This window comes from the organism of the source record quoted next, unplaced genomic scaffold (genome assembly GCF_019419815.1).
Source record: "Pyrus x bretschneideri cultivar Hongxiangsu unplaced genomic scaffold, Pyrus_bretschneideri_v1 Contig3, whole genome shotgun sequence".
NCBI lineage: Eukaryota > Viridiplantae > Streptophyta > Magnoliopsida > Rosales > Rosaceae > Pyrus > Pyrus x bretschneideri.
In genome coordinates this window covers 5,500,272-5,524,427 of record NW_025999612.1, presented here as the reverse complement: position 1 = coordinate 5,524,427, position 24,156 = coordinate 5,500,272, and the positions used below count along the sequence as shown (strand labels likewise).

The window sequence follows — 24,156 nt, the reverse complement described above, 5'->3', positions numbered from 1 at the left end:
GACTGGACGCCATGTATCATTAAAAATATTTAAATAATTAATTAAATAAAAGAGTGTAGCGGCAGACCAGCAGCTGCAGGTTCTACAAAATTTAAAAGACTTGACCAAAACTATGTCATTTTTAGCCAAACCATTTGAAACAAAATAGTTAAAAGTAAATTTTTTTTATTAAAAACACGTTAGGAAAACCTTTTTTAAATAAAAATAAATAAATAAATGAAGTCTATTCACTTTCCTTCTAAGCTAGATCTCCACCCAGTCCGAATCGATGCTTCTCAGGATTAAATGCGGATGTCACCCCACGGTCATTCCCCCCACAACATCGTATGTACCGACGTTGGCATGAGAAACATGATAGCCGATGAGCAACGATGGGCCACACTCCCGAAATCAACGGCGGAGAGAGACGTTGAAAGAGATAGAGCTGAATCAAATACCCTACTCATTCTTTCACTTCTACTTGTTCTATAAAAATCCATCACAGCCGCTGAATTTCAGGTATCAAAATGAAAGGCTCAGATTCGATCAAACCGGGTCATGCCCACGACCCAGATGCCAGTTTGGGTCAATTTGGGCCCAACAACACCCGAATGTAGGCCTAGCCCAAACGTCCTCCTTAAACCCCAAACCAGTAAAACCCTCTCATTCCCCCTCTCTTTGATCACCGACTCTGAGAGTCAGAGACCAGTGACAGCCCCATTGTCCATTGGTGGATCCGATGACCGCAAACCATGTCCGCCTCGATGCTCATGGAGCGTCCGAGACAGTTCTCCAAGCTTCTCTGCAGGCTCATTCTGACCCGACCCATGGGCGGCGGGCCTCGGACTTTCCCGGGCGGCGTCAGCAAGTGGAAATGGAAGCGCATGCACGAAAAGCGAGCCAAAGAGAAAGAGAAACGCCTTTTGGACCAAGAGAAACAGTTATTCGAGCACTGGAACTGGGCACAACCCGATGAACCCGAACCAGCACCTGAAGGCACTTGCCGATCGGTTCATGAAGGAAGGCGCAGAAGATTTGTGGAACGAAAAGGACAGGCCGATTGTTGAACCGCCCCAGTCGGTTCGACCGGACGGAACGACGAGATCGATTGCGGCGCCGCCGCTGGACTTGAGGAAGCTGATATCGAAAGGTCGTGATTTAGCGAGAAACAGGGACAGTGTAAATTTGAGTAATTTGGGTGGCAATTATATTGGGCGTTGGTCCAATCAATGCGTCGGTACCGATCACGTATGCCATGACATAATATGATATTTCCACTTTAGTGTTCTAATTAATCTAATTCTTAATAATGAATAATACATTTCGAACACTTTCAATTATTCGACATTGACATGTCGATTCAATTATTAGGAGAAATTTTTTTTTAACTCGGAATCTGTTACAACTTTTGAAGAAAAGTATCGTTATGTTTTCATATTTACAAACTAGCGAACTAGTGGGTAATTTATTATTCGTTATTGACATGTCAATTCAATTTAATGATGTGTTTAATAATGAAAAACTTGATATGAATTGTTATCAATTTTTTAACACAGTAATTAGTGGGCTGATAATTGTTTTACTTCAACATGACATTATAATTTCATTTATAAGTGGTCTTCAACACGATTTTCGTTCCCTCTTTCTTTGTTAGTTTGCATGATGCGGATGGGCTTGTAGGTTTTTCATGGGATTGGACAAGTACAAGGTGGCATTATTTGATAGGATACTGTTGGTGATATTTGTATTGGCGACATTTGTAGACTGTTGGTGATATTTGTACAAAGTTGGGATATGATGATATTGTTAGTTGATAAGTGGCTTAGAATCATTGGTTGAATGTTGTGGTTGTTATTTGATGATTACTTGGGAAAATATCGTGTAACTAATGGCAGAGCCAGGAATTTAAGACAATGGGGTCAAAAACTAGCTTTCAATCATTCTATCACTTACTAGGTTGCTCTCCTCTTCTTGAATTCTTTGTTCCGTGGTTGCATCTTGCCTCCAAGGCCGCCTAGGCACGCCTCGAGACGAGTTTTTTTTATAAGAAAAATGAGGTTCCCATCCCTTATTTTCATATCACAGTGATTGAAACCTTATTATTTTTTTATTTTAGATCAAGGTCCTTTGACTTATTCCATGTCATCATTTTAGTATTTAAAATATTACACATCATCATAAATGAAATCTTATTCCTTTGTGCATTTAAGGCAAAATAAACTATATGAGTAAGTTTAAAACAAGGAAAATCCATTCGAACTCCTCTCTTCTTCTTCCCTTATGCACACATCCGGAATCTACAACACCCAAACCCAATTTTCTCCAATTTTATTCCATTCCTAAATTGATCCAATGCATATATGTTGAATAAACCTATTGTGATTAAAACACAAATTAGCATCAATGGTTTTATCGGCTTGTGAGATTTGTGTGGCATAGGCAAGGCAATGCAGGCATCGCTTTCTCAAGGAATCTGGTTGATTCAAACATGCAGATACTGTAGAGTGAGCGGGTTATGTGAGAACTGTACCCCATTCCGAAATCATCTTCTTTTGTTCCTTATATTTTTCTTTTCCTTTTATTATTATATATTAATCTTGATTATTCAATGTCTGGTTGGCTACACTTGTACCCATGGTTACATTTTTAATCTACACGTTTCGTTCTAATATATCTATTGCTATAATATGTTTTGGTTGGTTCAAATTCATTTTACATAAATATATGGGTACAAGGTTTTCGGAGAATATTATGTAAAATGGTTTTTAAGGTTGCTGCATTTTATGTACCCACATATGCTGTCTATAAAACAATGTGGTATGATGTACATTCTTTTCCTTGAGTTTTAAATGTACTCATGACTTTTCTTGTAAATTCGGTATGTACCCATATGCTATTGATGTTATGGGTACATACATTATTTTTGGTCTAGTTTCGTGGGTACATTGCTTTTCTATGTATGAATTCATGGGGTACATTATTTCCCTTAATACTACTCAATAAAATTCACAAAAATATGTGCAGTGTGCATGAATTTTTATTTTAGAAATTGTTTTTGTTTTAATTTTTAAGTCTCATAATTCGTGAGATTTGTGCATATAATTTTTGAATTTTTAAAATTTTAAATTTCTTTTAGACTTGATCGATTGATTGAATCTCATAATATTAGGATTTTGAATTACATAAATTCTTGGATTTAAATCCCTTAAATGTTGGACTGCAATTAATATTTTAAAAGATAAATATCAGTTTACTACCCTTAAGTTTCGTGATTTTTAACATTTAGTATATGAAGTTTTTTTCGTCTCAAAGTCATACCTAAAGTGTTAATTTTAGGACAATTTCATGCATCCGTTAGTCAAACTGTTAATTCTCCTGTTACGTGATTATGTGGTGCCCATGTAGATAATGACTGGACGCCATGTATCATTAAAAATATTTAAATAATTAATTAAATAAAAGAGTGTAGTGGCAGACCAGCAGCTGCAGGTTCTACAAAATTTAAAAGACTTGACCAAAACTATGTCATTTTTAGCCAAACCATTTGAAACAAAATAGTTAAAAGTAAATTTTTTTTATTAAAAACACGTTAGGAAAACCTTTTTTAAATAAAAATAAATAAATAAATGAAGTCTATTCACTTTCCTTCTAAGCTAGATCTCCACCCAGTCCGAATCGATGCTTCTCAGGATTAAATGCGGATGTCACCCCACGGTCATTCCCCCCACAACATCGTATGTACCGACGTTGGCATGAGAAACATGATAGCCGATGAGCAACGATGGGCCACACTCCCGAAATCAACGGCGGAGAGAGACGTTGAAAGAGATAGAGCTGAATCAAATACCCTACTCATTCTTTCACTTCTACTTGTTCTATAAAAATCCATCACAGCCGCTGAATTTCAGGTATCAAAATGAAAGGCTCAGATTCGATCAAACCGGGTCATGCCCACGACCAAGATGCCAGTTTGGGTCAATTTGGGCCCAACAACACCCAAATGTAGGCCTAGCCCAAACGTCCTCCTTAAACCCCAAACCAGTAAAACCCTTCCATTCCCCCTCTCTTTGATCACTGACTCTGAGAGTCAGAGACCAGTGACAGCCCCATTGTCCATTGGTGGATCCGACCCTGCTGACCGCAAACCATGTCCGCCTCGATGCTCATGGAGCGTCCGAGATAGTTCTCCAAGCTTCTCTGCAGGCTCATTCTGACCCGACCCATGGGCGGCGGGCCTCGGACTTTCCCGGGTGGCGTCAGCAAGTGGAAATGGAAGCGCATGCACGAAAAGCGAGCCAAAGAGAAAGAGAAACGCCTTTTGGACCAAGAGAAACAGTTATTCGAGCACTGGAACCGGGCACAACCCGATGAACCCGAACCAGCACCTGAAGGCACTTGCCGATCGGTTCATGAAGGAAGGCACAGAAGATTTGTGGAACGAAAAGGACAGGCCGACTGTTGAACCGCCCCAGTCGGTTCGACCGGACGGAACGACGAGATCGATTGCGGCGCCGCCGCTGGACCTGAGGAAGCTGATATCGAAAGGTCGTGATTTAGCGAGAAACAGGGACAGTGTAAATTTGAGTAATTTGGGTGGCAATTATATTGGGAGTTGGAACCACTCGGCGTAGAGTCGAGGGCGATTTCGGAGAAATGATAGTTCTTCCGACGACGCGGATTTTGATTCCGACAGTGAGTCCGTACAGCCGTTTTCGAATGAGAATTCGAAATTTGGGAGAAATGTGATGAGATTTGGGAATAGTGCTTCATTGGGAAAGTATGGTATGAAGATCATTAAGAGGAGAGTGCCCCTTAATTCACTGGATGACGAAAATGACTGCCTACATATCTATGGGAAGGAGAATTAAATCACTCGTGCAGTTATTTAGAAAGATGATACTACGTAAGTTTTAAATTGAGGATCATCTAGGACGAATATGTTGGGGGTGTTAAAGAGATTAGTTCTCCATAATGGACTTGTCATCGAAGTTCCATCCATGTGCTGCAAATTGTAGGTTCATTTCCTTCCTACTCCGACGACTTTGTCTAATCCTTCCCAGTTTGTTCTGAGCTTGCCTTCTCTGGGTACTTTGTGTTCTTGAAGACTTCTCTTAAGACCACTTCTCCAACTTGAAGACTTTGAGGTTTAACGCCTTTGTTGTAGTACAACCGAATATGCTATTGATGGGCGGCAAGCCCGACTTGGGCGCATTCTTTGCGTTTCTCGGCAAAGTCTCCAATGTGGTTTGTTCGTCAGTATAAAAGTTAGGCATCGTTATAACTTGGACTGGGAATGATGGCTTTTGTCCCATAGGCCATGGAGAATGGGGTTTCCCCAGTTGCTTATCCAACAGTTGTGCGATAGTGCCTATAGAAATCCAGGCGACTCATATCTCCGCTTGCTTTTCTTTACAAGTCCTTTCTTTAAGCATTGCAGGATAGTCTTGTTTGAGGCCTCTACTTGCATGTTGGCTCTGTTTGCTGTTTTGGTGAGGCATTCTCTCTACTTTTTCCGTTACAACCTTCATTGCCTCCAGTGACAACTGCAATCCTGTTAAGAAAGAATGTTAATTAAATTGTGATCACTAATTAATTAGCACCGCTACTGATCCTTCGTGGACCGTAGCGCTTTATGAGATGATGCGGATCGATAAAACAAAAGATTGATGTGCCTCTTGGACTCAAAACTGATGATTATGATGATTAGAGGGACTACTCCGTAGTGCTTCATCTCTTTGTTCTAAGGCTATTTATAGTTTAATTATTTAGCTACTGATTTATCATTTGTCAAAGTTGGTCAAACCTACGAGAAGTCGTGATTTATCATTTATAAAAATGTGGTTTTTCGTTAAAGTTATTTCTTCTTAAACATTAGGCATTTAGAATGTTTGAAAAGATATTTAATGCTTGTGTTTTTTTTAATCGTGATATTAATTCGAGCTGTATGAATGAGTATGCATAATAGGCTTTTTAGCTAAATGGTCATTGAGATTTGTATTACTCAGTTTGATCTCTGAAATTTGAAATTAATAGAATTGGTCGTTGAATATGTCCACCATCAATCATTTTGGTCATTCCTTGATAAATCTCCATTAAATAAGAATATAATCACCAAAATACCCTTAATTTTTGTCAAATCATTTTGACACATTGTTTATTAAATTGAGGGTATATTTGTCATTTTGATCCTTATTTAACATAATTTCACAAGGAATGACCAAAATGATTGATGATGGACAATCTTAGGGATCACTTCTATTGATTCCAAATCTCAAGGATCAAAGTGATTTGATATGCATATCTCAATGATCATTTTAGTTAAAAGTCCTTACAAATAAGATCATCGTTAGATCTTTAAACCAAACATATCAAAATGTTGCTAAGAAATGATACCGACAGAAGAATAAGCAAACCACGCACAAAAAAGATGTAATTGTGCCTCAACGTAGCAAAATCATGAATATGCATTCCTAATCAATAAGTTAATTTCATTTTGATCAAAAAAAAAAAAAAATTCAATATTAAGAATTGATCATTAAACAATATCCCTTATTAATTTTTGAATTTGGGTACAATACTTACATGTATTTAATACAATCATTATTTCAACGTTCAGAATTTGATTGTATTAAATACATGTAATTATTTTAGCCAAATCCACAAAGAATCTGAAGATGTAACAAACAAGAAATTCAACTAAAACACCCAAATGATTGAAGACGTAGCAAAAGTTGGTTGAGTTGTGACCTAAAACAAGAGATTTAGAATTGAAACTTCATTAGAACTTAACATATCTTTTTATTGAGAACACATTGTGCTTAGGAGTACATGTCACATGCGCATACAGATTTATTAAGAGACGAAAAGCAGACCGATTATTTCACAGTTTCAAATTTTCATTCGAAGGTTGACAGTTCAGTCTGCACAAAGAAAAGGCCAGAAACTCCAGTATCAGGCAACAAGGCCAGCTTCACAGGACCTTTTGCAGCTTCTTCAACTGTGAAAACTCCAGTGTGATCGTTCAAGTCCGTATCAGTAAAACCCGGACACACGGCGTTGATAGCAATTTTGTTGGAATACTTCTTAGCCAAAACTCTTGTATAAGCATTCAGAGCGGCTTTGGATACAGTGTAGGCAGATAAATTGGTTGGCCAGCTTTTGGCTTCAACCAAATTCTGCTTCACATCCTCCAAAAATCCCTCAACGAGGTTGTCCACTTTCTCTTCTGTAAGGCTATCACCATCTCCTAGCTCCTTCTTCGCTTTCTCGTTTGGAATAACCTAAAAAAAATTGAAAAATTAATTCGATAATGTGATGTTATCTTGCATCTTATATTATGTTGTCAGTCTAACAACGTGGATGCGAGATTTGAGGCAAGGGTTTCAGAAGTGTACCCTTAATTGTCCCATTTGGGAGGAGACATTTACGATCCTTGCCGAGTCGGATTGTTGAAGAAGTGGAATGAGTGCTTCCGTGAGTTGCTTAATTCCATAGTAGTTTGTTTTTAAGCAATCCCCTGCTGTCTCGTAGGTTTGTTTTAGGACTTGATTCTTATTTCCTGCTTTGGGACCCATAAGCTGCATGATCATTTGATCTTGTGAATATGATGTGTATTACAGAGTAATGTTCACTAAAGTTGATATACATATTTCGATCGATTTTCTAACATCTTATTTTCACGATCGAGGTCCTTGGTTTGAATCCCTCGATCCCTACCCCTGTTACATATTATTTATTATGTATATGGTTGTCTGAATCTGTATGCCTCTCCGTGTGTAGATTCAACCTACACGAGAGAGGGTATTAGATAGCTCTACCGACATTTTTAGAACCGTTCAATGGTTTAAGCTTTTGAGATCTGCCGATTCTCTAAACACAACGAATTTTCAAGAACTTACATCATCAGGCCCAATTGCCAACTTCTCTTTGTCGTCTGTGAGTAATACGGATCCGAGGACTGCTGCATTATTTACCTGCAATATGAAGAAAATATTTATATATTATAATCAGCATATTACATATATTTTTAACAGGACGTCCGCCGCTCTTAATTAGTTACTTGAGCTACAAGCCTACAAGCCATTTAGAAATGCGTAGAAATAAGCTAGAGAAATTACCAAAATATCAAGTTTTCCAAGTTGAGTTTTGAGAAATTCAGCCAGAGAGGCAATGCTAGATGGGTCAGTTACATCAAGCTGATGAAATACCACATCAGAGAGGCCATAAGAAGCCTTCAATTTCTCAACGGCTTCTGTTCCCCTAGTCGCATCTCTTGCAGTTAACACCACCCCAACTCCATTAGCTGCTAATTGCCTGCTAATCTCAAATCCAATCCCTTTGTTGCCTCCAGTAATAACCGCAATCCTATGAAAAAATAAAAAAACAAAAATTAACAGAACATTACTCAAATCATGACTAATCCGGAACCGTTCTCAGCAGTTAACACTCCAAAATAATCATCATTCACTTGTCTCACTACCGAATAAACGAAAGATTGATGTACCTCTTAGACCCGAAACTGGTTTCTGCCATTTTTGTCGTCGACTTGGATGTGGATGATAACTTTCAGATGGTTTACAAGGACTTCACTTACTTGTGCTTCACTGCTTGGTGTTCTTGAGGCTGTATTTATAGTTAATCAGCTATTGATTTGTCAAAGTTGGTCCAATCAATGCGTCGGTACCGATCACGTATGCCATGACATAATATGATATTTCCACTTTAGTGTTCTAATTAATCTAATTCTTAATAATGAATAATACATTTCAAACACTTTCAATTATTCGACATTGACATGTCGATTCAATTATTAGGAGAAATTTTTTTTTAACTCGGAATCTGTTACAACTTTTGAAGAAAAGTATCGTTATGTTTTCATATTTACAAACTAGCGAACTAGTGGGTAATTTATTATTCGTTATTGACATGTCAATTCAATTTAATGATGTGTTTAATAATGAAAAACTTGATATGAATTGTTATCAATTTTTTAACACAGTAATTAGTGGGCTGATAATTGTTTTACTTCAACATGACATTATAATTTCATTTATAAGTGGTCTTCAACACGATTTTCGTTCCCTCTTTCTTTGTTAGTTTGCATGATGCGGATGGGCTTGTAGGTTTTTCATGGGATTGGACAAGTACAAGGTGGCATTATTTGATAGGATACTGTTGGTGATATTTGTATTGGCGACATTTGTAGACTGTTGGTGATATTTGTACAAAGTTGGGATATGATGATATTGTTAGTTGATAAGTGGCTTAGAATCATTGGTTGAATGTTGTGGTTGTTATTTGATGATTACTTGGGAAAATATCGTGTAACTAATGGCAGAGCCAGGAATTTAAGACAATGGGGTCAAAAACTAGCTTTCAATCATTCTATCACTTACTAGGTTGCTCTCCTCTTCTTGAATTCTTTGTTCCGTGGTTGCATCTTGCCTCCAAGGCCGCCTAGGCACGCCTTGAGACGAGTTTTTTTATAAGAAAAATGAGGTTCCCATCCCTTATTTTCATATCACAGTGATTGAAACCTTATTATTTTTTTATTTTAGATCAAGGTCCTTTGACTTATTCCATGTCATCATTTTAGTATTTAAAATATTACACATCATCATAAATGAAATCTTATTCCTTTGTGCATTTAAGGCAAAATAAACTATATGAGTAAGTTTAAAACAAGGAAAATCCATTCGAACTCCTCTCTTCTTCTTCCCTTATGCGCACGTCCGGAATCTACAACACCCAAACCCAATTTTCTCCAATTTTATTCCATTCCTCAATTGATCCAATGCATATATGTTGAATAAACCTATTGTGATTAAAACACAAATTAGCATCAATGGTTTTATCGGCTTGTGAGATTTGTGTGGCATAGGCAAGGCAATGCAGGCATCGCTTTCTCAAGGAATCTGGTTGATTCAACCATGCAGAGACTGTACAGTGAGCGGGTTATGTGAAAACTGTACCCCATTCCGAAATCAACTTCTTTTGTTCTTTATATTTTTTTTCTTTTCCTTTTATTATTATATATTAATCTTGATTATTCAATGTCTGGTTGGCTACACTTATACCCATGGTTACATTTTTAATCTACATGTTTCGTTCTAATATGTCTATTGCTATAATATGTTTTGGCTGGTTCAAATTCATTTTACATAAATATATGGGTACAAAGTTTTTGGAGAATATTATGTAAAATGGTTTTTAAGGTTGCTGCATTTTATGTACCCACATATGCATGTCTATAAAACAATGTGGTATGATATACATTCTTTTCCTTGAGTTTTTAAATGTACCCATGACCTTTCTTGTAAATTCGGTATGTACCCATATGCTATTTATGTTATGGGTACATACATTATTTTTGGTCTAATTTCGTGGGTACATTGCTTTTCTATGTATGAATTCATGGGGTACATTATTTCCCTTAATACTACTCAATAAAATTCACAAAAATATGTGCAGTGTGCATGAATTTTTATTGTAGTTATTGTTTTTATTTTTTTTATTTTTAAATCTCATAATTCGTGAAATTTGTGCATATATGATCCCATAAATTTTTGAATTTTTAAAATTTTGAATTTCTTTTAGACTTGATCGATTGATTGAATCTCATAATACAAGGATTTCGATTTACATAAATTCTTGGATTTAAATCCCTTAAATGTTGGGCTGCAATTAATATTTTAAAGGATAAATATCAGTTTACTACCTTCAAATTTCATGGTTTTCAACATTTAGTATATGAAGTTGTTTTCGTCCCAGAGTCATACCTAAAATGTTAATTTTAGGACAGTTTCATAAATCTGTTAGTCAAATTGTTAATTCTTCCGTTATGTGATAACGTGACGTCCATGTAGACAATGACCGAACGTCACGTGTTATTAAAAATATCTAAATAATTAATTAAATAAAAGAGTGTAGCGGCAGATCGACAACGGCAGGTTCTGCAAAACCCTTTTTAATTAAAAATAAATAAATAAATAAAGTCTATTCTCTTTCCTTCTACTCGAGATGGGGCCCAGTCCGAATCGATGCTGAGAAGCTTGAATGATTAAATGCGGATGTCACCCCACGGTCATCCCCCCACAACATCGTATGTGCCGACGTTGGCATGAGAAACATGATAGCCGATGAGCACCGATGGGCCACACTCCCGAAATCAACGGCGGAGAGAGACGTTGAAAGAGATAGAGCTGGGTCAAATACCCTACTCATTCTTTCACTTCTGCTTGTTCTATAAAAATCCATCACAGCCGCTGAATTTCAGGTATCAAAATGAAAGGCTCAGATTCGATCAAACTGGGTCATGCCCACGACCAAGATGCCAGTTTGGGTCAATTTGGGCCGAACAACCCCCGAATGTAGGCCTAGCCCAAACGTCCTCCTTAAACCCCAAAACCAGTAAAATCCTTTCATTCCCCTCTCTTTGATTACCGACTCTGAGAGTCAGAGACCAGTGACAGCCCCATTGTCCATTGGTGGATCCGACCCTGCTGACCGCAAACCATGTCCACCTTGATGCTCATGGAGCGTCCGAGACAGTTCTCCAAGCTTCTCTGCAGGCTCATTCTGACCCGACCCTTGGGCGGCGGGCCTCGGACCTTCCCAGGCGGCGTCAGCAAGTGGAAATGGAAGCGCATGCACGAAAAGGGAGCCAAAGAGAAAGAGAAACGCCTTTTAGACCAAGAGAAACAGTTATTCGAGCACTGGAACCGGGCACAACCCGATGAACCCGAACCAGCACCTGAAGGCACTTGCCGATCGGTTCATGAAGGAAGGCGCAGAAGATTTGTGGAACGAAAAGGACAGGCCGATTGTTGAACCGCCCCAGTCGGGTCGACCGGACGGAACGACGAGATCGATTGCGGCGCCGCCGCTGGACCTGAGGAAGCTGATATCGAAAGGTCGTGATTTAGCGAGAAACAGGGACAGTGTAAATTTGAGTAATTTGGGTGGCAATTATATTGGGAGTTGGAACCACTCGGCGTAGAGTCGAGGGTGATTTCGGAGAAATGATAGTTCTTCCGATGACTCGGATTTTGATTCGGACAGTGAGTCCGTACAGCCGTTTTCAAATGAGAATTCGAAATGTGGGAGAAATGTGATGAGATTTGGGAATAGTGCTTCATTGGGAAAGTATGGTATGAAGATCATTAAGAGGAGAGTGCCCATTAATTCACTGGATGACGAAAATGACTGCCTACATATCTCTGGGAAGGAGAATAAAATCACTCGTGCAGTTATTTAGAAAGATGATACTACGTAAGTTTTACATTGAGGATCATCTAGGACGAATATGTTGGGGGTGTTAAAGAGATTAGTTCTCCATGGACTTGTCTTCGCGCCAACTGCGGTGTTGAAATTCCTGGTAGTACGCCTAAGCTTGGGGATATTCCTACTTTTGGTCATCGAAGTTCCATCCATGTGCTGCAAATTGTAGGTTCATTTCCTTCCTACTCCGACGACTTTGTCTAATCCTTCCCAGTTTGTTCTGAGCTTGCCTTCTCTGGGTACTCTGTGTTCTTGAAGACTTCTCTTAAGACCACTTCTCCAACTTAAAGACTTCGAGGTTCAACGCCTTTGTTGTATTACAACCGAATATGCTATTGATGGGCGGCAAGCCCGACTTGGGCACATTCTTTGCGTTTCTCGGCAAAGTCAGGTCAGACTTGAAGATTCCGGCATTCTCCAATGTGGTTTGTTCGTCAGTATAAAAGTTAGGCATCGTGATAACTTGGACTGGGAATGATGGCTTTTGTCCCATAGGCCATGGAGAATGGGGTTTCCCCAGTTGCTTTTCGAACAGTTGTGCGATAGTGCCTATAGAAATCCAGGCGACTCATACGTCCGCTTGCTTTTCTTTACAGGATTGTCTTGTTTGAGGCCTCTACTTGCATGTTGGCTCTGTTTGCTGTTTTGGTGAGGCATTCTCTCTACTTTTTCCGTTACAACCTTCATTGCCTCCAGTGACAACTGCAATCCTGTTAAGAAATAATGTTAATTAAATTGTGATCACTAATTAATTGGCATCGCTACTGATCCTTCGTGGACCGTAGCGCTTTATGAGAGGATGCGGATCGATAAAACAAAAGATTGATGTGCCTCTTGGACTCAATGGTTGTTTTCCATTCGTTGAAGATTTGGAGGAGGAAAAGAAAATGCTTGCCATGTAGATGATTATAATGATTACAGGGACTACTCCGTAGTGCTTCATCTCTTTGTTCTTAGGCTATTTATAGTTTAATTATTAAGCTACTGATTTGTCATTTGTCAAAGTTGGTCAAACCTATGAGGAGTCCATGATTTATCATTTGTAAAAATGTGATTTTTCGTTAAAGTTATTTTTTTTCTAAACATTAGGCATTTAGAATGTTTGAAAAGATATTTAATGCTTGTGTTTTTTTTACCCGTGATATTAATACGAGCTGTATGAATGAGTATGCGTAATAGGCTTTTTTAGCTAAAATAGTCCCTGAGATTTGTATAACTCCTTAGTTTAATCCTTGGGATTTGAAATCAATAGAATTGGTCACTGAGTATGTCCACCATCAATCATTTTGGTCATTCCTTGATAAATCTTCATTAAATAAGAACATAATGACCAAAATACCTTTAATTTTTGTCAAATCATTATGACACATTGTTTATTAAATTGAGGGTATATTTGTCATTTTGATCATTGTTTAACATAATTTCACACGGAATGACCAAAATGATTGATGATGGACAATCTTAGGGACCACTTCATTTGATTCCAAATCTCAAGGACCAAAATGATGTGATATACAAATATCAAGGACCATTTTGGTTAAAAAGTCCTTACAAATAAGATCATCGTTAGATCTTTAAACCAAACATATCAAAATGTTGCTAAGAAATGATATCGACAGAAGAACAAGCAAACCACGCACAAAAAAAGATGTAATTGTGCCTCAACGTAGCAAAATCATGAATATGCATTCCTAATCAATAAGTTAATTTCATTTTGATCAAAAAAAAAAAATCAATATTAAGAATTGATCATTAAACAATACTTACATGTATTTAATACAATCACAAATTCAATGTTCAAAATTTGATTGTATTAAATACATGTAATTATTTTAGCCAAATCCACAAAGAATCTGAAGATGTAGCAAACAAGAAATTCAACTAAAACACCCAAATGATTGAAGACGTAGCAAAAGTTGGTTGAGTTGTGACCTAAAACGAGAGATTTAGAATTGAAACTTCATTAAAACTTAACAGATCCTTTTATTGAGAACACATTGTGCTTAGGAGTACATGTCACATGTGCATACAGATTTATTAGAGACGAAAAGCAGACCAATTATTTCATAGTTTCAAATTTTCATTCGAAGGTTGACAGTTCAGTCTTCGCAAAGAAAAGGCCAGAAACTCCAATATCAGGCAACAAGGCCAGCTTCACAGGACCTTTTGCAGCTTCTTCAACTGTGAAAACTCCGGTGTGATTGTTCAAGTCTGTGTCAGTAAAACCCGGACACACGACGTTGATAGCAATTTTGTTGGAATACTTCTTAGCCAAAACTCTTGTATAAGCATTCAGAGCAGCTTTGGATACAGTGTAGGCAGGGAAATTGGTTGGCCAGCTTTTGGCTTCAACCAAATTCTGCTTCACATCCTCCAAAAATCCCTCAACGAGGTTGTCCACTTTCTCTTCTGTAAGGCTATCACCATCTCCTAGCTCCTTCTTCGCTTTCTCGTTTGGAATAACCTAACAAAAATTGAAAAATTAATTCGATAATGTGATGTTATCTTGCATCTTATGTTATGTTGTCAGTCTAACAATGTGGATGCGAGATTTGAGACAAAGGTTTCAGAAGTGTACCCTTAATTGTCCCAATTTGGAGGAGACATTTACGATCCTTGCCGAGTCGGATTGTTGAAGAAGTGGAATGAGTGCTTCCGTGAGTTGCTTAATTCCGTAGTAGTTTGTTTTTAAGCAATCCCCTGCTGCCTCGTAGGTTTGTTTTAGATTCGTATTTCCTGCTTTGGGACCCATAAGCTGCATGATTATTTGCTCTTGTGAATATGATGTGTATTACAGAGTAATGTTCACTAAAGTTGATATATGTATTCCGATCGATTTTCTAACATCTTATTTTCACGGTCGAGGTCCTTGGTTTGAATCCCTCAATCCCTACCCCTGTTACATATTATTTATTATGTATATGGTTGTCTAAATCTGTATGCCTCTCCGCTTGTAGATTCAACATACACGAGAGAGGGTATTAGATAGCTCGACCGACATTTTTAGAACCGTTCAACGGTTTAAGCTTTTGAGATCTGCCGATTCTCTAAACACAATGAATTTTCAAGAACTTACACCATCAGGCCCAATTGCCAACTTCTCGAGGAACACGGATCCGAGGACTGCTGCATTATTTACCTGCAATATGAAGAAAATATTTATATATTATAATCAGCATATTACATATATTTTTAACAGGACGTCCGGCGCTCTTAATTACTTGAGCTACAAGCCTACAAGCCATTTAGAAATGCGTAGAAATAAGCTAGAGAAATTACCAAAATGTCAAGTTTTCCAAGTTGAGTTTTGAGAAATTCAGCCAGAGAGGCAATGCTAGATGGGTCAGTTACATCAAGCTGATGAAATACCACATCAGAGAGGCCATAAGAAGCCTTCAATTTCTCAACGGCTTCTGTTCCCCTCCTCACATCTCTTGCAGTTAACACCACCCCAACTCCATTAGCTGCTAATTGCCTGCTAATCTCAAATCCAATCCCTTTGTTGCCTCCAGTAACAACCGCAATCCTATGAAGAAAAAAAAACAAAAATTAACGGAACATTACTCAAATCATTACTAATCCGGAACCGTTCTCAGCAGTTAACACTCCAAAATAATCATCATTCACTCATCTCACTAACGAATAGACGAAAGATTGATGTACCTCTTAGACCCGAAACTGGTTTCTGCCATTTTTGTCGTCGACTTGGATGTGGATGATAAATTTCAGATGGTTTACAAGGACTTCAATTATTTGTGCTTCACTGCTTGGTGTTCTTGAGGCTGTATTTATAGTTAATCAGCATTGATTTGTCAAAGTTGGTCCAGTCAATGCGTCGCTACCGGTAACGTATGCCATGACATAATATGATATTTCCACTTTAGTGTTCTAATTAATCTAGTTCTTAATAATGAATAATACATTTCAAACACTTTCAATTATTCGTCATTGACATATTGATTCAATTATTAGGACAAAAAAAATTTGAACTCGGAATCTGTTACTACTTTAGAAGAAAAGTATCGTTATGTTTTCATATTTACAAGCTAGCAAACTAGCGGGTAATTTATTATTCGTCATTAACGTGTCAATTCAATTTAGTCATGTGTTTAATAATGAAAAACTTGATATGAATTGTTATCAATTTTTTAACACAGTAATTAGTGGGCTGATAATTGTTTTACTTCAACATGACGTTATAATTTCATTTGTAAGTGGTCTTCAAAACGACTTTCGTTCCCTCTTTCTTTGTTGGTTTGCATGATGCGGATGGGCTTGTAAGTTTTTCATGGGATTGGACAAGTACAAGGTGGCATTATTTGATGGGATAATGTTAGTGATATTTGTATTGGCGATATTTGTGGACTGTTGGTGACATTTGTTCAAAGTTGGGATATGATGATATTGTTAGTTGACAAGTGTCTTACAATCATTGGTTGAATGTTATGGTTGTTAGTTGATGATTAGTTGGGAAAATATCATGTAACTAGTGGCAGAGTCAGGAATTTAAAACAATGAGCTCAAAAACTAGCTTTCAATCATTTTGTCACTTACTAGGTTGCTATGCTCTTCTTGAATTCTTTGTTCCGTGGTTGCATCTTGCTGAGAGCCCTCTTGTCTCGCGTCTTCGTACTCTTGCTCGGCTTTGCCTGCGCAGGTTGATCGGTGACAGAACACCCATTGGCAGATCCATAAAGGGATTTGGGAGGTCCCGGGACCTTTCGGAAGCTCAAAGAAACACTTGTGATCGATCTTCAGGACCTTCCAACAATTTGGGCAGGTGAAGTGGAGAGGCTTGTTGCCTCCAATGGATGTGCAGGCAGCAGTGCTTATAACAATGAAGAATAATAGGTTTTTAATTTTTGTTTTAAAAGACCTAGCCAAATCGATAGTGTTTTTGAGTCAGGTCGTTATAAAAAATTTAAAAACTAAAATATCTTTGTTTTCTCTATAGAGCCCGAGAACCTTGGTCTTTTCTAGTATCTCCAAATTAAATTTAAGAACTCCTAGCCCCAATCGTCGCGACCTTCCAACTTTAAACCCAAGTTACCCTATTCCCCACCACCATTTGCCCTTCCACCGCCTTTAGCTGTCTAATTTTATTTCTTCCAAATTCATATAAGTTTTTTAATCCTAGACTCTAGTCGTAACTCCCAATTAATAATATATATGTTACATTAACAAATTTTATCTTTGTAGAGTCACTAATTGCGTTATGTTGCTTAGGAGAATTTGTTTGTTTTATTACCTTTGAGATTAATCTTGATTTATTCAATGTACCAAATTCAGTAAAAAAAATAGTGATACGAAACCAAATTAGTCTAATATTTTTTTTCTTTTTTTGAGCTTTTATGTTGTGACCCCCCCGAGCTTGAAATCCTAGATCCGCCACTGAGAACACCAGCTATGGCCTTCACTAAAGTGTCAAGTTTACTTTTCTCGTTCTCCTTACTAGCACTATAGCCTATCGAAGCAAGTTCTGCAACATGTTTTTCTTTAAGATTAGCAGAAAGCCAAGTAATCTCTTCCTCCACCTGCTTTTTCTTAGCTTTTTGTTCAGCCTTGCTCCCTTTGGCAGCTGCCTTTTTCATTTCAGTTTCCTTGTCCTGAAGTTTTGATATCTCTTTCCTGTATAAGCAAACATGCCGTCAACGGGGAATGACATGAATGATCTATGGGAAAGTTAACATAGTAGAACTAACAGTTTTAAGGCACCAGCCTCAATGAAGCTACAACAAATCCTCATTCTTAGATCTGGTTTGGTACTGAGGTGATTCTGAAAAAAGCTGTTAACAAAAAAAGCTGGGAGCTGTTTTTGTGTTTGGTAAACACTCAGCTTCAGCTTTTTTTCACAATTTTGGATGAAAAAAAGCCAAAAACAAGAAGCTGCAAAACCTAACTTTGAAAAACCGACTTTTTTTCACATCTGTTTTACATAAAAGTTTACCAAACACTCTAATATTGTTTTTTTTTTTTTTCAAAAGCACTTTTACAAAAAAGTTTACCAAACACTTTGCTACTTTATTTCACAGTTGCTTATTCTCACAACACAACAGAAGCAGCTTTTTTTCAAAGCACAGCAACACCAAACCAGCCCTTATTCTCAACCACTTCTTGGAGAGCATGAAAACGTCTTATGCATGTCATGGTCAAAACAAATACTACCAATAAAATCACATGGTTTCAAATATCTTGAAGATAAGTTTTCAAATTAGACGACCGCAAGTGCGTTTGCGTTTGATTACAAATTTACCCTGTAGATTTAAGAGTTAATCTTACTTGCTTTACCAATGGAACCACCAGCCAAATACAACATCACAAGAAAATCTAAAACAGAAGAACCAATAATGCAGATTTGATAAGAAAATCCCAGCATGACCCAACATCTAAAATCAAAGCAGAAACTAAGAAATATTTCAATACTACACCCAATCAAATCACAAAAATTAACACCAACTATACAAGGAACTTCATTAAAGTCCAATGAATAATTTTACCATAGACAAAAGTACAACATAATAATCCCAATTGAGATAATCCAAGATTAAGATTTCAAATTTAACATTCTTTGAAAAAAAAACCCTACATTTAGACTCTGTAAACAAATAAATAATGAAATTTTAGACAAGAGAAGCTTACCAGAGGAAGGACGCCGAGCAAGGAGAACGCGACTGGAGAAAAGGAGAGATCGCTGGGAGGAAGGATGGCTTCTTTCAAATCTGGTGTGGACTGAGTGAAACTGGCTTCTTTCATTAAAGGGGTCAAATTTTTTTTTTTTAAAGGGATAAGTTACAAATCTATTGGGATCAAGGGAGCCCAATGTCCCCGCATTGGCTCCACCACTGCGTGTAACTGCCTTAGCTTGCAATCTGGTATAAGTACTGGATATTTGTGCAAATGCAAGGTTATGATTTGTAACAGAAGTTTGTTAGTAATACAAAAGGAAATTATCAGCATATAAGTGAAGGTTAGAACAAGGGTTCTATTATTATTTATGTATTTATTTTCCTTTTTTATTTTTGTTCAAAAGTATTTTTTTATAAATGTTTTTCAAATGAGAGAGACAAATTGGATTTGGCGAAACTGGGGAGAATTTGTGGTTAAGAAATTAGGGTTAAGGAGTCGGATGAATTATTTTCTATTTAAGAACCATAAGTTAAGAGAATAGTTACTAACACTCTAAAAAATTTATTCTGTAAACAAAAAAAGGATTAGTACTCCAAAAAATTTTGATTTAAGAACTATAAATTAAGGAAATAGTTACTAGTACTCTAAACAGAAAAAAGTAAACACAGTTGAACTTTTTTAAATAGATAAAAGTCATGCAGAAAATAATTCAAAAACTGAAGTAAAAGCACTATTAGATTAAGTCATTATTGTCATGATTAACCATAAATGGATTGTATATGAAGTGTAAAATAGATTTTGTTAGGAAATAGTATTGGTTAATGAAGTAAATAAATAAAAAACATACATGGGCTAATAGTAAGATGAATACAAAAATAAATGAAATATAGGGAATAATTGGTTTGTACCCACAAGAGCTACCCAGGCTATAGCTAGACCTATAAACGGGTCGGGTTCAATCTGACCTATTAATTTAACGGATCATTCAAACCTAACCTGTTAAACTAACGGATTATCTGAACCCCAACCCGTTTCACCTGTTAACAATTTTTTATGACTTAGCTTTTTCAGGTTTTTCTTACCAAACCTCCGTTGAAGACAGCTTTTTTTTAAAACACAACACTAGATAAACAAAAATGATTCCTAAGGCCCCCTACTTTACGTTTGATAACTATTTCGTTTTCATTTTTCACCTTTTTGAAAATTAAAATCTTGTTTGATAACTACTTTTAGTTAAAAAAAAAAAAAAAAGTGAAAACTTAAGGCCAAATTTAAAAAACTGAAAATAGTTATCAAACAAGAGTTCATTTTTAATTTTAAATTATTAATTAATTAATACAAGAATATATGAGTAATATTGCATTTTCTCTTTGGGATGAATATATGAGTAATATTGCATTTTCTCTTTGGGATGAACTAATTTCTCTACTTTCTAATAATGTATCTTCACTGTAGAATTTTATAATCGAATAATAAAACTTTGCAAGTGGCCCTTTACCACAATGGTGGAAATGTGTTGAGCCCTTGCATGATAGCGTGAGTTCAAATCCTATCGGTAACTAATCTAACAAAATCTATCGTTTGACAAAAGAAAAAAATAAATAAATAAAACTTTTTAATATTTATTTCAAGATCATCTATATAAAAAAATCATTCAAATCGAAGATCATTTAGTTATCCAAATGTATCAATTCAAAGATGTAGATATCGAGTAATATATTCATAATGAACTGCTAATTTAATTAAAGTTTGATTAGTGGTTATCAAAGGGCCCTTTAGAATACCATTAGGAACAATCGGTTAGGTCAACACACTGAAGTTGAGAGTAAAAAGGCTCCAGCGTGAATGATGAGGCCAACCCAAGAGAGCTCTGCCTTGTCGTTGCAGTCAATCTCTGGCGGACGCAACCTCAAATCTTTCTTCATTCCAAAGCTTGAAGCTTTAGCGTGTCACTTTGCATAGAGCCATGTTCTACTCAATTATTGTTTACGTGGTGAAGTGAATTGTGTTTATTCTGTTTTTGCATCATTAGAGCATATTCCATAGATATAGCTTTTATTCAATTAGGGCGAATGCCTTCTGCTTTTTATTCTCAAATTAGGGATGACCATTCGACTCAGAACCTGCACGAATATAGGCTTCGCGTTTTGATCAATCCGCGAGCTTGGCACGAACAAAACACAGATGTACATGGTTAAACCCGAACAAGATCCATTGCCACCCGTTTAGAGAGGAAAGAGACAACGATATGTATTCAAACAAAGTAAATGAAAAAGAAACAGGTAATGATATAATCAGAAAGAATTGAGGAAGAAGAGTTTAGACATTGCTGCTTCAATTAGATTCTATTATTAATTCTTATGTACACAAAATATGAATGAATTTTATGACGTCACAGTCGGATTAACTAATGTAAGTGTAGGTTTTAAATTTCTACATATCTACAACTTACTGCTCCTAAGCTGTCTTAACTTTGTTTCTCACATGAGTTGTTTGGATCTGCGGCGGCATCTGAACCCTCGAATTTGCAGTCTGTTCGTAATGCTGACAACCACGAGTCCACCTGAAAAAAAGAGGGAAGTTAATCGTACGATTGATTATACGGAATGAGACAATTTGGATCTAAGAAAAACGAAGGCAAGAAATCAACATAGAATGCAGGCGTAGCTTTAAGAACACTACACCGCAAAACAAAAATAGCTCGCTTACCTGTTCCTTAGAAGCGCTTGAGCACTCGAATCGCAGTCCTTGACGAGTTAATATACAAAATGCATGTCGAGTTCCTTCATCGTCTCGTGTAATGCTTGGCAAGGGGCCTATTTCAACAATATCAGCTAAGAGGGTGGAGTCTTGAGGACTCAAATCTGGAAGAAGAAAGAGCCCATCGGTCAGAATATGTTCAAGTCCGTATGGGGAGAATGGCGCTAGGACATCGGGGGATAATGATTCATTGAATATTTACCTGTGGAAAACAAGAAGAAGAAAATGCACGGCCCTTGCAAGACAACAAAGCGAGGAAGCCAGTCATCAACGTCAGTATCATCAAGAGGGGGAGGTTCTCCTGGTAGTGGTTTCCACCTCTATCAAATCGAAAAGAGAAAGTATAAGCAAACCGTAATTAGCATTATGCAGTATGCACTAAATACATGCTCAAAGTAAAAAAATTGACTTGGGGTCGTCATTACAGTTCGGATGTACAAATAGCCAGCGAGACGAGCAGATCGCAAAACTTCATCAACGTGTTCCAATCTGCATAAAACATAAGCAGTTCATGATTGATATGACGAGGACAGAATTTCAGTTCAAAGCCTATCCTAAAAGGGAAACAAATTCTGGTCCAATACCACAAAGTAATATAAGACCTCAGTTAAAAACTGAAAAAGTTCAAAAGCATTGTAAGTGGCAGTATCATGTAGTGTGCAGAGACGCAATTCACATTTTAATGTTTAAAGTATCAAGTTCCCTTACTGAGCTTTCAAGTGCGCTTCCTTCTGTTCTAAATCAGCAAGCTCCGATCGAAGTGATTCTAGTTCTACAGCAGTTAGCTCAACCTGAACAATTCTAGCGGTTAGGAACGTGGAAATTACACAAGACTCAATTGAGCAACTGAAAGAGATACTGAATCAACCTTTTCTTCGCCATCTGCGCTAGACCCCCATGGCAGTCCGCGGAGACTAAAGAAGTTCAATTTCAACATGTATGCTGCACTTCTTAATTTTCTCCTACTCCACAAGCGAGACCTATGCTATACCAGATTAAGTAAAGTGAATTAAAATCATACAATCTTTTAATTTGAATGACAAAACTCCTTGATTTTTTCTTTTGTTCTTTTATTTTCTCCAAAGAAAAAGAAATACCTTGGATACTTATCAGTTCTTGGTCGCGAGATAGATGAAGCTATGTCCTGAGAAGAGTCGATATTGGGTTCAGATGCTTTAAAATGATCTCCTATGATCTTTATATTTCCAAGACGATCATCCATGAAGCTCAATTACACTTCTAGAAGCGAGTGCAAACCTATGTTCATACCATGTTAATAAGAATCGATGATCAATACGTATAGAATAACAGACTGCAAATTAGCATACAATAACTTATTCATCCAACCACACCATCATATACATACACAGGTGCTATGAAGACCAATTGCAGAGAAATATGGTTGTGGATCTCATGTAATCAACTATGCTGTGAAATGGGAATCCTAGTTTTCGATCATAGAGGCTAGAAATAAGTTATGTTGCTGATATATCAGTAATTTAGTACTGGGATACAACTCGGCCCGAATCAACAACGCCTCATAAAAATTTAACACCTACTTCGAATCAAAAAACAAATCTTTCCTTCGCCTTCTGATCCGGCATCAACCTTACCAACAGGAAACAGCTATGCTCTTGCACTTCTAATACAACCACCCAAAAAGCTGTTCTCATCACTCAAACTAAATTACATGAGATCCACCAAAAGCTGAGACATCAAAACATTGGGGAAAAGAACAAGCAGCAAAACATACATGATTTAAAGGGCAGAAAAACACAACCAACCGGAATCTGCTAATTTGCATACACTAATTCTAATTAAAAGAAGCTTCATAATCCAAATAAATCTAATTAAAATTCCTCAAAATACACACACACACACACACACAAGATTAAAACTTACATGAATTTCATACAGCACACACCACCAAGCAAATTGCAGCATAAAAACAAAGAAATACTTTGGACAGAGATAAATGATTAAATTAAATTATTAAATAAACTAAAAGAGATGGGGAGAGAGATGGAATCGTACCCGTACAAGGAAAGAGAGAATTACAGGAAGACAAGGAAGGAGGGTCCTTGTGTTCATGGGAAAACGTTTGACCCCATTCGATGTTGACTATTTGGTATAAGTAGTTCAGCTTTAGATGTGATATGACTGTTTTACCCCCGCCGGGACCATGTTCCACTTGGTTACGTATGAGGGAATTTTGCGTGCTTATATTTTTATATTTATTTATTTTTTCGCTTGATTTGCTAATTGGATAGATAAACACAACCTTAATGATGATTATGCCCCAAACTTTGTAATTATAATGTCTCAATTGTGATTATCCACCAAGCGGTTGGTGGATACTTTCTTGTATATTCGATAATCAAATCCCAAGCATTTGTTATTTTTCTTCTTCCATGAAACCCATTGTTTATTGTCTTTGCTTGTGCTTGAACTCCTCACTATAATGTTAGACTCGTTTGAAAATATTTTTAAAATGACTACACATTTTTAAAG

General features: G+C 37.0%; 3 protein-coding genes across 5 annotated transcripts; all 3 read right to left on the bottom strand.

The window, feature by feature from the left end:
- Nucleotides 1–6,757: 6,757 nt before the first annotated feature.
- On the bottom strand, nt 6,758–8,641 carry LOC103949230 (salutaridine reductase). Its single transcript, XM_009360332.3, has 5 exons — nt 8,483–8,641; nt 8,097–8,343; nt 7,878–7,952; nt 7,374–7,556; nt 6,758–7,259 (listed from the first exon to the last, which is right to left on the bottom strand). The coding sequence occupies exons 1-5, from the start codon at nt 8,509–8,511 to the stop codon at nt 6,876–6,878; spliced, it is 918 nt and encodes a 305-aa protein (XP_009358607.2). The 5' UTR covers nt 8,512–8,641; the 3' UTR covers nt 6,758–6,875.
- A 5,576-nt stretch (nt 8,642–14,217) lies between these two features.
- Nucleotides 14,218–16,040, bottom strand: LOC103940433 (salutaridine reductase). The gene is made up of 5 exons (XM_009350550.3): nt 15,922–16,040; nt 15,538–15,784; nt 15,335–15,397; nt 14,837–15,013; nt 14,218–14,722 (listed from the first exon to the last, which is right to left on the bottom strand). The coding sequence occupies exons 1-5, from the start codon at nt 15,948–15,950 to the stop codon at nt 14,339–14,341; spliced, it is 900 nt and encodes a 299-aa protein (XP_009348825.1). The 5' UTR covers nt 15,951–16,040; the 3' UTR covers nt 14,218–14,338.
- A 5,149-nt stretch (nt 16,041–21,189) lies between these two features.
- Nucleotides 21,190–23,818, bottom strand: LOC103940430. 3 transcript variants are annotated; one of them, XM_018645787.2, is made up of 8 exons: nt 23,680–23,818; nt 22,743–22,902; nt 22,514–22,625; nt 22,354–22,436; nt 22,071–22,134; nt 21,848–21,965; nt 21,595–21,749; nt 21,190–21,448 (listed from the first exon to the last, which is right to left on the bottom strand). In XM_018645787.2, the coding sequence occupies exons 2-8, from the start codon at nt 22,865–22,867 to the stop codon at nt 21,353–21,355; spliced, it is 753 nt and encodes a 250-aa protein (XP_018501303.1). In that variant the 5' UTR covers nt 22,868–22,902; nt 23,680–23,818; the 3' UTR covers nt 21,190–21,352. The 3 variants fall into 3 exon arrangements, with proteins under 3 accessions (XP_018501303.1, XP_009348821.1, XP_009348823.1); XM_009350546.2 differs by lacking the exon at nt 23,680–23,818 and adding an exon at nt 23,548–23,664; XM_009350548.2 differs by lacking the exon at nt 23,680–23,818 and having other exon boundaries at nt 22,514–22,630; nt 22,743–22,885.
- Nucleotides 23,819–24,156: the final 338 nt, after the last annotated feature.